The sequence below is a fragment of the Enhydra lutris genome, unplaced genomic scaffold, assembly GCF_002288905.1.
Source record: "Enhydra lutris kenyoni isolate GAN:26980312 unplaced genomic scaffold, ASM228890v2 scaffoldscaffold15, whole genome shotgun sequence".
Taxonomy (NCBI): Eukaryota; Metazoa; Chordata; class Mammalia; order Carnivora; family Mustelidae; genus Enhydra; species Enhydra lutris.
Window position 1 is genome coordinate 47,585,077 of NW_019154099.1, and position 14,801 is coordinate 47,599,877.

The 14,801-nt window shown below is 45.3% G+C and overlaps 1 protein-coding gene across 1 annotated transcript in view; it reads left to right on the top strand.

Moving 5' to 3' along the window:
- Positions 1 to 14,801, top strand: part of LOC111146965 (glypican 6) — a 1,144,597-nt gene that overhangs the window by 1,127,361 nt on the left and 2,435 nt on the right. The window contains exon 8 of the mRNA XM_022502741.1: positions 12,499 to 12,674. Within this exon, the coding sequence (XP_022358449.1) occupies positions 12,499 to 12,674 (176 nt within the window). The remainder of the gene's footprint in view (positions 1 to 12,498; positions 12,675 to 14,801) is intronic.

Below are 14,801 nucleotides of genomic sequence, written 5' to 3' on the forward strand. Positions count from 1 at the left end.
TGCCACGAAATGTTAATAACTTTATATTTAATAGCATAGTCAGTCGATAACCAGTGAAGACTCATCGAATTAAATTTAATTAAAGCTTTCTTCTCATTCTCACCCAAATATTAATTGATCTAGGAACACGTGAGAGAAGTTTTTTCAATTCCACTGAACTATTTTGTAGATTGAAAAATCCACTTATAATGCAGGTCATAACCTATTTTTCCCTACATTTGAAGTATGGATTTTCAGATAGTAGGTCTTCTTAAAATTTGGGATGTTTGTTAAAAAAAGAAAGAAAGGTTATTCTTTTCAAAGAACCAGAACCTTGACTTAAAAAAAAAAAATTCTATCAACAGGTGCTTATAGACTGTGGAACAGAGGGTCTTATTGGCATGAGTAGAGCTTGTCATGGTCTGGAGTTCCTAACTCAAGCCTGCTTGACGAGAACACCGACTGCCCAGACAGTTCTTCCTCCCTTTATGTTTTAGCCACCGGACTCCTGCAACCACCTTCTCCCATGCACACCCACTCCCATTGCCCTCTCCTCCCACCTAAGTATTTGATTTGGCTTGTCTTCCAACACCCATATTTCTCCCTGCTATTTTCTGAATGCTACCCCACAGCTCATTACCATACTTCCTGGATTCAGGAGCATACCTGTTTCACGTGTTCACATATCTGAAATCAAAATGACTCCTACCAGGGATATGTCCATCCTTCCAGGGTATCATCTTTTCCCAAAGAGCCATGACTAAATGAATGGCATCTGTTGAGGGTGACTTTAAACAGAAAGAGCAGAATGACCATAGAGGTGCCCGCTGTGGTGGAGAGGGTCTGATGTGTGGAGAGGGCCAAGGGGTTGGGAGCCGTGGCTTCTCTAGAATAAGGATCTGCCCTCAAATTCCTGCTCCCACCATCAGCCATTGCTGGCAAAGCTCCCTCTGCTTCAGGAGCTATGCAGGTCTGGAAATAGGAGCGGAGCTCGAGGAAGAGACTGTGCCCTTCTGGGGGGAAATTGCAGGTACGCTGATGACTTGTCAGCATTGACGTCTCCATTCTGTCAAAAAGACTTGTTGTCAGGAGCAGCTCTTTCCTGCTTCCCTTCCCCTTGCCAATCTACCGGGACAATTTAAAGACCAATGCAATCACGTCTATGAAAATTCCCACCCTATTTTGGGAAGAGGGCTTTGGGAAACCCATTTGGGAAACAGCGCTTCCCAAATGTTAACATGCAGGCTACGGTCTTGGGGAGCTCGTGAAAAGTGCAGATTCCGGCTCTGTAAGTCTGGGGCGGGAGCCCAGATTCTGTGTTTCTAACAAGTTTCCAGAACATGCAGGGGTTGCGGATTTGGGGACCACACCTGGAGCAGTAAGGCTCTAAGACCGAGTTGCCAAGTGTAGCGCATAACACCAGACGCCCAGGGGAACACACTTACACTTCAAAAAAGGATTCATTGCTCCTCTGAAATTCAGATATAACCGGCAATCCCATCCTTTTATCTGGCAGCCCTAGTTTAAGCTGCTATTAACATGTAAGATACACCCCTTCTCAGTTTCCGCACACGCAGGGAGCGTGTTACAATTTGTGCTTTTCCCTCAGCCTCCACGCATACCCTGATGCTTCCTTGAATGGGGCTTTCCTTAGACAAAAAACAACAGCAACTGGGCTGAGGAGGTCACGTGGCGCAGGTGTACCGTCAGCCCCTAAAGGGAACTGGAACACAGGCTAGGTTGAAGCCGCCTTAACAATGAATTGCTTAGGCTTCGCATGTGCATCAGGAGAGAATTTTAAGTTGGAAATTCTGCACCCCCTTTACAACGCAGGGTCTTGTCCGCACAACCTCTGGTCTCAGCTGGGATGCCTGGGGTTAGGCTAAGGATGGGTCCTTGGATTCCCTGGCCAGGGCTCAGCTTAGTTAATGCCTTAGCTCGGGCTGCAAACAAACACACCAGAGTCTGGGTGGCTTCAACGGAAACTGATTTCTCATAGTCTGGAAGCTCTAAGTCGAAGATCAGGGGGCAACAGGCTTGGGTTGCAGTGACAGCCCTTTTCCTGGCTTGTGAACAGCCCCTCTCTCTGCCACGTGAGGACAGAGAGAGAAGGAGAGTCCCAACCCCTTCTTCTTCTAAGGGCACTAACTTCATGGGGGTGGGGGCTCTACCTTCACCTTCACCTACAACGAATTACCTCCCCAAGGCCCCGCCTCCTAATACCATCACATTGGGAATTAGGGCTTCAACATACGGATCTTGCCAGGGGAGGACATAAATTCTGTCTACACCAGTTAGCACTCAGATTCACATCCTCTGCTATCAGAACAGCCAATAAGGAACGTTCTTCAGAATTCTTAGCAGTGTCTGCCAGTCAAGGAAAGCAGCCTAGGATGCCTCCTCAGTGACCAGCAGGAAAGTAAGTTTGCAAGTGTAACTTCTCGCCTGTCTCACTGATGTAAGCAAATTCTTAGAGAGAAATGAAAGAAGACACAGCAACATCAGCTCAACTCAGACAAATCAGAATGGAAAGGAAGCTAGTAAGTAAGGGACGGGGAGGGTCGATAATAATCTAGAAAGCCAAGGGGGGAATAAAAACAGGGTGGTGTGGGTTACAAGTCTAGACCTCCTAACACACCCAGGGTGAACCCAGAGACACTAGAAGGACATGTGTGGCCATCTGTCACCCCTGAGAAGGGCTCTGTGGGCAGCCAGGTGGCTGGCATGGGCTGTGGGTGGGGAGCGAGAGAAGAATGACAAGATGCAGGCAGGAAAGCACGGGCTCCAAAGGAGGGCCAACTTGTATATGGTTAGCGTATGCGGGTTAGAGTTTGGTCAGGTAACGGCCACCGAAAAAATAAAACCCTCCCGTTGTTCCTATAGGCTCTTACCTTTGGGTTTCTATAGAGGCAGATCCTTGTTTTTTGAGCCCATAACTATGTCAAATTACATCATTACCATCCTTAAGGATTGTTTCCTCTTCCTGGGGATTCTTTGTCTAAGGCCACAGGGTCGGGGGTGGGCACGGAGTGGGGTAAAGAGGAAGGACGCGCATGGGAGGTGATGGGACAGGCGGGAAGAGCACGCTGAAAGCACCCTGTGACAAGTCACTTTCAACAGTACGTGGATCTTGTGACAGGACACACGTGGTTCCCGCTGTCTCAGATTTCTTCAGTGATTTCCAGATTCCTCCCCCTCCCTACAAAACTGGCCAGCAACTTCCAGCAGCCACTCCTCCATAAGCCAAGTGTCTAGCCTTTACCATGTCTTTTCTTCAAAATGCCTTCTGGGGGGAGTCCAACAGGACACAGGCTGAGGGCGAGGGTTAATCAGATCGGTTGGAAACAGCGAGTTTGCAGGGAGCCTCTGCTGGTTTTCAAGGCCCACAATCCTCACAGAAACAACTGTGTCCCCAAGGAAATCTTTCCTCGGGCCAGGAGGTAAATACAGTAAATTTTAAGAAATAGGAAAAGTAGAAAAATCTAGGAAGTACATCGGTCCCTCTCAGCAGCCACCGAGTGGATTGACTAAGCAAAGAAGCAGTAAGTCATGACTGGGTACATCTGAGCAGATGGAAGAGGGTTGAAATGATGCATGGTGTTGAGAAATCTGTCAAAGACAGGGACTTGGTGGAGCTGGCAGGACAATATTGTTTTAGTCTGATTGCAGAATACGTCCCAAAGCACTCTGGCTGCATTTTAGAGAACTGTAAAGGATCTGATGTACACCGAGCCAGGCAGCCACGTTCAGGAAGGTGCGGAATCCGTCTGGGAAGGCACTAGAAGCTGTCAAAGCAGCATTCTTGAGCACATCTTTCCATTCTGTGCACATGTGGGAGGGAAGAGCCCTGGAAGGCTGCTGTCCTGCAGGAGAGGGATGCTTTGTGCACTCCCACAAGTGGGGAAAGTGCAGCTACCGGAAGTAGGAAAAAAGGGTGTCGCAGTCAACAACTCAGCACCCCGGAGCTGGCTCCTTGGGTCTTTTGTCCCATCCATGCTGTAGTTTGCCGCCTCCGGTTCTACAAAGAAAGGATGGATAAGGGGGGATCCTGCCAAGGAGTGAAGGGGCCAAGTCAAAGAGTTTAGCTTCTGCTCACTGTGGCAACCAATGGGCTGTGTGTCCTCCAGGGGTCCCCAAACCATTTCATGCCACACGCTTTCCAGCTGGAGGAAAGCCACAACAAATCATTCTCTCTACAGGAGTCTAGGCTTTACGAGTCCAAATTCCACTGCCCTCAGCCGCTCCTAAGAAACAAGTTTGGCATCCACAGGGCCATGTTAACAACTTCATTTTTATAAGAATGCATTCGAATTGCATAGTGTATTAGATTTTTCAAGCATTTTCATATACCTTAGCTTAATATGGCAGCTTATGAAACAACATAAGTATTATTCATATAAATGTACAAATATATATATGTATATATACATATATATATATTTTCACATAAAGTAGTTAAGGGGCTTGCCCATGATCACCCTGCTGGGTCTCAGAGAATCTCAGGTGTCCTGGGTCAGTCTCTCATCTTTGACCATATTATAGGGTCACATCCCATTGAAGTGCCTAATGTCACAGGTAACTCCAGCTTAACTGTCTTGAAGAATGTATAAACACACAGTATGCTTTGAGTAATTCCATTTTCCAGTCACACCCCCACAAAAAAAAGGAAAAGGAAAAAGTAACCTATATCAAGAATTTTTTTTTAATTTAATTTTATTTTTTCAGTGTTCCAAGATTCATTATTTATGCGCCACACCCAGTACTCCATGCAATATGTGCCCTCCTTAATACCCACCACCAGGATCACCCAACCCCCTACCCCCCTCCCCTCCAAAACCCTCAGTTTGTTTCTCAGAGTCCACAGTCTCTCATGGTTTGTCTCCCCCTCTGATTTCCCCCAACTCACTTTTCCTTTCCTTCTCCTAATGTCCTCCGTGTTATTTCTTATGCTCCACAAATAAGTGAAACCATATGATAATTGACTCTCTGTGCTTGACTTACTTCACTCAGCATAATCTCCTCCAGTCCCATCCATGTTGATACAAAAGTTGAGTATTCATCCTTTCTGATGGCTGAGTAATATTCTATTGTATATATGGACCATATCTTCATCCATCTGTCTTTTAAAGGGTGTCTTGGCTCTCTCCACAGTTTGGTTATTGTGGACATTGCGTCTATGAACATTGGGGTACATATGGCCCTTCTTTTCACTATATCTGTATCTTCGGGGTAAATACCCAGTAGTGCAATGGCAGGGTCATAGGGTAGCTCTATTTTTAATTGTTTGAGGAACCTCCACACTATTTTCCAAAGTGGCTGCACCAACTTGCATTCCCACCAACAGTGTAAGAGGGTTCCCCTTTCTCCACATCCTCTCCAACACATGTTGTTTCCTGCCTTGTTAATCTTTGCCACTCTAACTGGCATAAGGTGGTGTCTCAATGTGGTTTTAATTTGAATCTCCCTGATGGCTAGTGATGATGAACACCTTTTCATGTGTCTCTTGGTCATTTGTAGGTCTCCTTTGGAGAAGTGTCTGTTCATGTCTTCTGCCCATTTTTTGACATGATTATCTGGTTTTTGGGTGTGGAATTTGAGGAGTTCTTTATAGATCTTGGATATCAGCCCTTAGAAAAGTTACACTTAATAGTGACTTTTTTTTAATTGTGGTAAAATATACATAATGTCAAATGTAACACTGTCACCGCCTTTAAAGGTACAGTTCAGCGGCCAGTGGGTACATTGGCATTACTGTTCACCGTCACCAACAATCCACCCACGGAACTTTTTCATCTTCCTAAACTTAAACTCTGAATCCGTTAAAGACTTAGTCCTCACTCCTCCCTGTCCCCAGCTCCCAGCAACCACAGTTCTTTCCTGTCTCTATGACTCTGACTCCTCTAGTTATCTCATGTAAGTGAAATTGTACAATATCTGTCTTTTTGTGTCTGGATGATTTCACTTTGCCTGTCTTTAAGGTCCATTCATATGGTAGCACGAGTCAGAATTTTCTTCCTTTTCAAGGCTGGATGTACTGTCTGGACATACCACGTTTAGGAACCTGTGCGTTCATCAATGGACACAGGGGTCGCATCCACTTTTGGCAATTGTAAATAATGCCATCATGAATGGAAGCGCACAAATACCTGTTCTGATACTTACTTTCAATTCTTTGGGGTTGAGAATTCCAGAAACAAAATTGCTAGATCGTATGGTAAGTCTAACTTTAATTCTTTGAAGAACTGCCATACTGTTTTCCAGAGCGCTGCATCATTTCACATTCCCTATAGCGACCACAAGAGTTCCAGTTTCTCCGTGTTCCCAAACCTGTTGATGGTAGCATGTTCGGTTAGGGACGCCTGCCATGCTGGCCAGGGCACACATCACTCATAGCAAGCTCTCTAGACATTTCCCCAAGCAGGGCGTCCTACTTATGACCAGGTTGGGTCTTGTGGTTCTTGTTATGATCACGGGATGCACTTCAGCAGGAAACCATCAGGGAATCTTGAGGAATAAGATTTATGACTCAGAGGACCTGGAGAGCTCATGGCAGGCTCAGTGACCACATAGCAAGATCAGGGGTTGCAGAGACAGCCTGGGGCTTTGCCTTTCTCCAGGTCGTATGTAGGGTGCCAGAAATTTCTCAAATTCAATGCCAATTGGCTGATGTCCTAATACAAAACCTAAGAGTAGGAATTAGGCCATGGGAAAGGAGATGTGGGGCACTCAGGCAGTCCCAGGGTTTCCAGGGCTTTCTGAAAGGGACCCCTTCTGGGTGGAAACAGCCTAGTTTCTTCTCTGGCTCTTCCACGAGTGGCCATGTCAGGTGGCCACTGATGCGTTAGCTCAAGATGCTGTCTTTGAAATGGAGGTCCGGGCAATCAGAAGCTTAATGTTGGGGACTTACACTCCACTCTATGTCCCTACCAACACTTGTCATTTTGTTTAGTTTGTTTTCAAATAATAGCCACTCTAACAGATGTGAAGTCTAGAACTTCAACTTTAAAAAAGCTTGGGAAAGAAGTTATGGGTACCACAAGCTCCCAGTCCCTTATTTGAGATCCTTGGGACCATCCATGTTTCAGATTTCAGACTCCTTTTTGATTTTTAGAAAGTCTTCCCAGGGCTGATACTATACATTACATAATAATACTCCCAGTGGGTGATGTCTGGGATTGTAACTCACAATCAACCACATTCAATTTCTGCAGCAAGATATATTGCTAATCCCACCAAGTGGGAAAAATGAGAGCTCTGATTAGCCTCATTTCGGATCAGATCAAGTTTTGTTAACAAGAGGAGTGTAAGAAAGAAAAAAAAAAAAACTTTGGAAAACTTCTTAAATTTTGGAACTGCAGATAAGTAATTTGAGACCTGTATTACTGTCATACTTCTTAGATTAGCAAAACTCTCCCACAGGAAGGAATGAGTATGTAGCTTAGAATTGGAAATTGCTGGAGAGACATGTATTGAATGCAGCTCATTTGGGCCACAAGCAGGATGGAATCTGCTTTGCATTCTCTGCTCAGTGTGCCTTGAGGCAGGAGCAGTAGGAAGAAGCATCTGTCACCTTAAAACAAACCCAAGGCAGCACCTGGGGACCCCATTTCTCCCCATTCCTGCCTCGGCTTCCACCTGGACTCCTGTCAACCCCACTGGGCACCACCAGGCTAACCTTCCTTACAGGTGTCTCACTTTTCAGACTTTTACTGGCTTTCAAATGCCATTAGATCGTGTGTGTCCCTTTCTCCCACTGTGCAGCTCCTTCTGTCAGAGCAACCACAGGCATTAATGAGGTGATAAGAAATACAGACTACAGATAGGTCAACACGTCTGTCCTCCTGACAGGCACATTTATCTAACAACTGAAAGGAGTGATTTTTTTTTTTAAGATTTTATTTATTTATTTGACAGAGAGAGAGAGAGAGAGACCACAAGTAGGCAGAGAGGTAGGCAGGCAAGGGCAGGGAAGCAGACTCCTTGCTGAGCAGAGAGCCTGATGCAGGGCTCGATCCCAGGACCCTGAAATCATGACCTGAGCTGAAGGCATTGAGCCACCCAGGTGCCCCAAAAGGAGTGATTTTGAGTGGTGGCAATGACACACATGGTGCCTGGTTGGGGGAACTTTCTGGGGTGTCAGTGACGGAGGATGACAAAAGATGTCAACTCCAGCAGTGAGAGTCCCCAGCACAGAGCCTGCAGCCACTCAGGAGGTTGAACATTTAAGTCCCCCCAACCCCTAGTTCCTACAGGACTCTACCACCCTGATCAGCTGTAACATGTGGATGTAATCAAGGAAGCCTATGTCCACGATATGAAATTAGATGCTGTCTCCATCCATGCAAGCTGCTGTAACAAAATACCACATCTGGGTAGCTTAGGAACTGGAGGCTGGAAGTCCAAGTTCATCAGCGTGCCAGCCTGGTCCGGTGAGAGCCCTCTTTCGGGTTGCAGATTTTTCCATTTTTCATTGTGTCCTCACATTATGCAAGGGCTAAGCTAGCCCTCCGTGTCTCTTTTCTGAGCCCTCATGCACAGATTCCCTCCCAGACACCTCACCTCCTGAAACCATTCCCTTGGGCATTGGGTTTTCAACATGTAAACTTGAGGGGAACACAAACATTCAGCCCCTAACAGACGTGAAGAAAAGTAATTCTGCAAAACTACTGAAGGTCTAGCTCCTATACCTCTCTTGCAGAATAGAAGGTAACCAGAACGGGCTCATGGATGGGTTCAGAATGTTCCTGGATGGCTCCCCTCGCCACGCTGAGCATGAACCATTGAAGAACATGACACCCCATTCAACCTTCCAATCTGTGCTCATTTCTGGGTTCTCCCTGCCCCTGATAAATGTGCATCCAGCCTGGGAAGCTGTGCTGAGATCCTGCTTCCTTCCCGTGTCTCCCCAAATTGTAATGGTGCAAACATAGAATGCCATCGGGCCAAGAAGCCGATGCAAAGTCTAATAAACAATAGCAGGGGCTCAAAGAGTCATCCGTGTCTTCAGGACACGAGCATTATACAAAGAGACCAAACACGAGTCCTGGGCTTCTACACGTCCCTCAAGCTGCCTTTTGGATATCCACAGAATTGGCCTCGGGGTGTACCTCTGGAGTGACAAGATGGCCATTCTCTTTTTCAACTGTGCTTGTGGTTTAAGTTTCCATATTGTCTCTAAAGTTACCCTTTGAGTACAGCGAAAGGAGAAAAGGTTCCTGAGGACACGGGTGCATTGTTCCTCGTTTTTATCGCAGGCAGCCGAGCATCAGTGGGCCCAGTTAGAGGCTGGGTGGATTTGGCAGTCTCTTATTGTTCCTGGATGCTCAGACTCCCAGGGGCAGCATTCCCATGTAAGCTCTCACAGTCGGCTTCTGATAAATGAGTCTCGGCGAGCCGTGCAGTGCACACAGCATCTGAAAGAAACAAAGCCCTCCTCTGACCTGGCCTAGGTACAGCTGCAGGAATCATTGTCCAAGAGTCGAGGGGCAACCCCAGAACCGGCGGGCCCCTTCCGGCCACTCTCAACTCCTGGGTCAGCAAAGGCTAGCCCGCCCTCACTGTTGCTCATGCCAATGAGCTCTAGTAATTAAGTAGAGCTCATGGAGCCCAGCACACATAATTGATGTCAATAACAATCCACCCAATGTCACGTTTTCGAAGTCAAGCCCAGAAGCCAACAAGAATTTATTAATGTATCAACCATATTGGAAGACCGCACAGAAGTTACGCTTTGTGGCAAGACTACAGAGAGACAGTCCTCTGACTTTTAAAAATTTCCATTAGAACATTTTTTTTTTTAAGGGCAGCAAATACTGTGAAGCTTTATGGAAAATAATGTGCAATGCACTCTGTGTGTTTTATTATTCATTATGTGGTGAAGTCGATCTTGTTTAAGATGTAGATGAAGACAAGGTGCTCGTTCAGAGGACCTCTGATTTAAAGTGGATAAACCAATTCATACACAAATACATCATGCCTAAGATTTCAATAACTGAAAAATGGCTTAAATATAAAAATCTCTGTACATTTCCATTTCTTCTTTTGGAGGCTGATGGATAAAGAGCCTTCGGTTTCCGGAACTTAGAAAATAACCCGCAGAAGGGGAAGAATTGTAAACATAAGCATACCGTACAAGTATAGGTAAATAGGAAGGCCAAAATAGAGGAATGGGGTTTTCTCAGCTTGCAAACCATCATAGTAAACGCAGTAGAAGAATGATGATATAGCTCTGAGGTGTCGGGTCCCTGTTCTGGATGTCCTGATTCCCCTTGAGATCCACTCCTCATCCCTCCACCTGGGTCTATGCCCTGAATGAGGATCTCTGCAAACTCCGTCCACTGGGTCCTCTGGCCCACTGTCTTCCATTGGCTTCCGCTGATGGGAGGCAGCAGAAGGAGGTACGAGGGAAGTCAGGGTATCTTCCCTCAGCTCCCTCCCTGACAGGCCTTGGTTTCACTGTTGCTGTGTCATTTGGTTGCTCGCTGAGATTTCAATTCCTGTGCATAAGTGGGGACCCTTACTTCCCTTCCGGCCCTCCTGCTATGGCCAGTCTTGGGGTTCTTTGCCACCCAGCGCTGGTTTCCCTGTTCTCACCTTCGTAAGTTGTCTCTCCTTGCAAACTCTCTTTATTACCTCTTTGCAGGTGCCATCTGTTTCTTACCAGGACACAGACAAATAAAGCACCTTTGTAAGAATTAGGAAAAGACACCCAGATGGGTACCTGAGGGTTCATTATACAGTTGCCTGTGCTTTGGTATGCATTGAAATTTTCGAAAATAAAACAAATAGAACAAAAAGAAAAAAAAAAAAGAAAAGAAAACTGTGTCCCTTCGGGTGAATGGTGCCCTGCAGGGACATCACTTTGTGGGCAGAGAATTCCAGCTGGATGTCAGCCCAACTCCCTCCCTCGGTGGGTGACTTTGTGCACTGCACCAAAAAAATCCCAGATGAACATGGCAGCCCTCGAAAAGAATGCATAGGTCCCTAAAAGCTGGAAAATATCTTCAAGACAAAGCCAAGATTGACCTGGGTCTTTAAGGATATTTGGGACTTGAATTTGAAAGTGCAATGCAGGCAAGGAAAGCCCGCAGGACAGGTAATTATAAGCTGTGTACAGGCTTTAGATTCTGCAGGGCAAGATGGGCCCCTTGGAGGGATGGTTGCAGCATAAGAAAGTAGAGACGGGATGGAAATGGGCTCTGATTGCCGAGCTATAAAATGTGAACTGTCATTTGTCATCAATCAGGCGGTACGGTGCACCGTTTGGACACGTGGGCTCTAAAACTAGACCTGTTGGGCTCAGATCGTGGTTTTGCCATCCATTAACTCCACGACTTTGCACTGTTACCCATCCTCTCTCAGCCTCAGTGTTCTCTTTTGCAAAATGGATATACAAGAGCACATAGCTCTTGGATTCACTAAGGTGCTGAATTCTAAAATACACGTGAAGGGCTTATCACAGTGCCTGAGGGTACGTACTCAGGAGACATCAGCTACTATCACCAAGTTTTCCGACAGAAGAGTCATATGATGAAAGCCATAGCTCGTGAAGAGTCGTCAGATCGTGGGTGCAGGATGCACTGGAAAGGAAGAGGCAGGCCCCGAAGTCGGTGTGAGGCCGCTGTGCCCTCTGCACTCCGGGAGAGCCACAGAAATGAGATAGAAGCAGCAGGTGCAGGGACTTCTGGGAGAAGGAGAGAAGGAGGGCTGTGACTGGGCAGGTCATTAGCATGAGGGGTCAGAGGGGGCTCTAGGCACTTTCCCGCCATCTATAGTCTCCAATGGTATAAACGCACACAGGCAGATTGGGCAGTTGGCTTTGAAGGACTGATAGTTCTAAAATTTTAGTACAAGTTAAAAGAATATGAATCTAAATTTGCCAGTCATAAGAATTAAAGATTCATTAGATTTTATCCTTCTGTTTTGCCCAATATCAAATATTGTTACATGCAGTGACAAAACAAAAACCCTAATGGGCAACTCAGACTTTCCAGGGCTCACTGGCTACACCTCGAATTGCCAAAGGTGGTTTTTTATATCCAGAAGTTTCTTCTGATTAAAGTCAGAGGTAAGGCCTCCGCAGCTGAGGGAGAGCATCCTCGTACAAGAGAATTCTCTAAGATCATGTGTAATTTACAAGTTCAATTCTCAGCAAAATTAACCAGAGAGCAGAGGAAGCTAGCAAGCCCTTGACTTCAGTATCTACCATTTGGGCTAGAGGAGGAAAATAGTTAATTTTAAGAAACAATTTCTCTAAGTCCCCATTTGAACATTCATTCGTAGGCAAGCCTCCCTACAAATTCAGGACCATTTTAAGAAGCACCCTGAAACCATCTTTTTAGCCACAGCTCCCTCTGAGAAAAGTTATTCCTTGTTTTCACTTTTTGGTCTTTCTTTGCAGGAATCGAGCTCCATTGTGTGTCCACTGTCCTGGCTCTCCGTCAGAGACAGCACAGCACAGTCTGGTACTGGGCCCCTCCTGCCTCACGCTAATCTGTTCTCTTCCTGTCGGCCTTGCAGATACTTGCCTGAGATCATGAACGATGGGTTGACCAACCAGATTAACAACCCTGAGGTTGACGTGGACATCACACGGCCCGACACGTTCATCAGGCAGCAGATCATGGCTCTACGTGTGATGACCAACAAACTAAAGAACGCGTACAATGGCAATGATGTCAACTTCCAGGACACGAGTAAGGAAGTCTTTACGGGTACCAGTAACCTCCACAGTGAGAAATAGATTGTTAATGATACCCCACTTTTTCTTAAAGAGCAGTGTGCACCTTTAATCTTGCGTCCTGCTTCCCCGGTCTGCAGAGCTGTTAATAGTCTTCGGACAGAGAGCTCTGACCCACAAAGCTTAGGATTCTACTAAAATCATAACTGGTCTTAAGGAATAGTTTCACTGGATTACATTTGGCACTCCCCAGCTAACTTTGGGTCTCCTCTGCCAGGTGATCTATTCATGGTCAAGCCACAAAGCAATGTTCTCATCTTCTCCTTCGCCCATCATCATTTATATTTCTGCCCCAAACTCTTGTCCTCTCCCCAACCACGAAAAGAAGAATGTTCTAAAGCTTCCTCAGACAAGGCGGGGCAGGACTCTTGGTTTTATCACTAACTGACTGGGGTCCTAAGCAAATTATTTCTTGAGTCTTAGATTTCTCTTCCATAGAATGAGAAGCATTCTAGCCTGTGAGGCCGGGTCTTCAGGAAGTTCATTTGGGGCCATCTGTGAAGGACCCAAGATAAAATCTCATGTGCTCTGGATTCAACTGCGTGAGCTCTCCCTCTATCCAGTCCCTCACGTGCATGAGCCATGGACCTTCGTATCGGATATATCGACAGAAATAACGAAATGCCAGTGCAGTAGGACCCATGACTAGTTTATTAGCCCTCACAAAATGTCAGAAGTGATTGGAAAGACTATTAAGTGAGTGTTAAATGAAATTTGGGGGTTGTGTAAGTGGTTTTAGGATGAATAACTATACAAATTGGGGAGACTTTGCTTTATGGCTTTGGGATTTTTTTTTTTTTTTAAGATATGTATCCCTACACAGAGTTCTTGGGAAAAGATTTCTTGAACTTAAGTTGTACAGTCACCAGCAAGCCTGTAATTTGGTCACTGAAGCAAAAGATGATGCTTGTGTGCTTGAATTAATGAGATAGAAAGAAACAAATTCCAGATGGAAGACATTAAGTCATCCAAGTCTTAGCCATCAGCCTACCAAGTTGTTCCCTGCAGAAAATTTTTAGTGCTTCATTCCATTTTAAATAACTCAAAAATTAATTTTCTAAATGCAGGATAATTGCCAACCCAGTAGACTTTATTGCTGTCACATTTCTCCTATTATTTCTCCTCTTCACGAAACCTCATCTTCCCTCTTCAGAAGAGAACCTTCCACGAGGGCCTTTGCTGCTTCTCCCCTGCTCACTCCTTAGTTTTGCTCTTCTGAGAGCAGCATCGTCCTCTCTGTCTCATGAAATGCTTTATTATCTGGAGAGTGACTATAGGAATAAATAATTCAAGATAATGTAAGAATTAGTTGAGGTTGGCCTTGGTTCTCTCTTCTCTCTGACCTAAAGAGGTTATATACATGTCAGTCTGCAAAGCTTAGGGAATGGCCTTGAGGAGAGATTGTGCTCCACTTCCCCCCACAAGAAAATAAAAATTAACAACACTTAAGAGCCTCACTTAGCTCTAACCCAAGCCCCGTATTTGGTCCCCTATTTTAGGACAGTGTCTATCCTATAAACCATTATCACATCTTACAGCCATCATCACCCTTCCTGCTTTTGGCATTTTAAAAAATCACCCCTGAAACTCCAGCCTTTCTGACTCCTTTTCAGAAAGAGACAGAGCCATTATTTTCCTCAGCTGGAATCTCCTGTCATTATTTGCTTACCACAGTTTTAATATTCCAAATCACTTTAATAATATCTTTGTAAAGGTTATATTACTTCTTGTTCATACTACCAGTGTTAAGAACAATTCCCTCAGCAGTTCTGGAATCTCTGAATTTAATTAATGGGCATTTTCCCCCTTGTAAAGGCCACTAACGATAAATCCGAGAAAATGTTAAGAACCTGCTATAGTGTATTCAAGTGATCTTACCTGATATTTAGATGTCCTGTTTAAAAGAAGAAGAAGAAAGAAGAAGAAGAAGAAGAAGAAGAAGAAGAAGAAGAAGAAGAAGAAGAAGAAGAAGAAGAAAAAGAAGAAGAAGAAAAAGAAGAAGGAAGAAAAGAAAGAAGAAAGAAGAAAGAAGAAAGAAGAAGGAGGAGGAGGAGGAGGAGGAGGAGGAGGAGGAGGAGGAGAA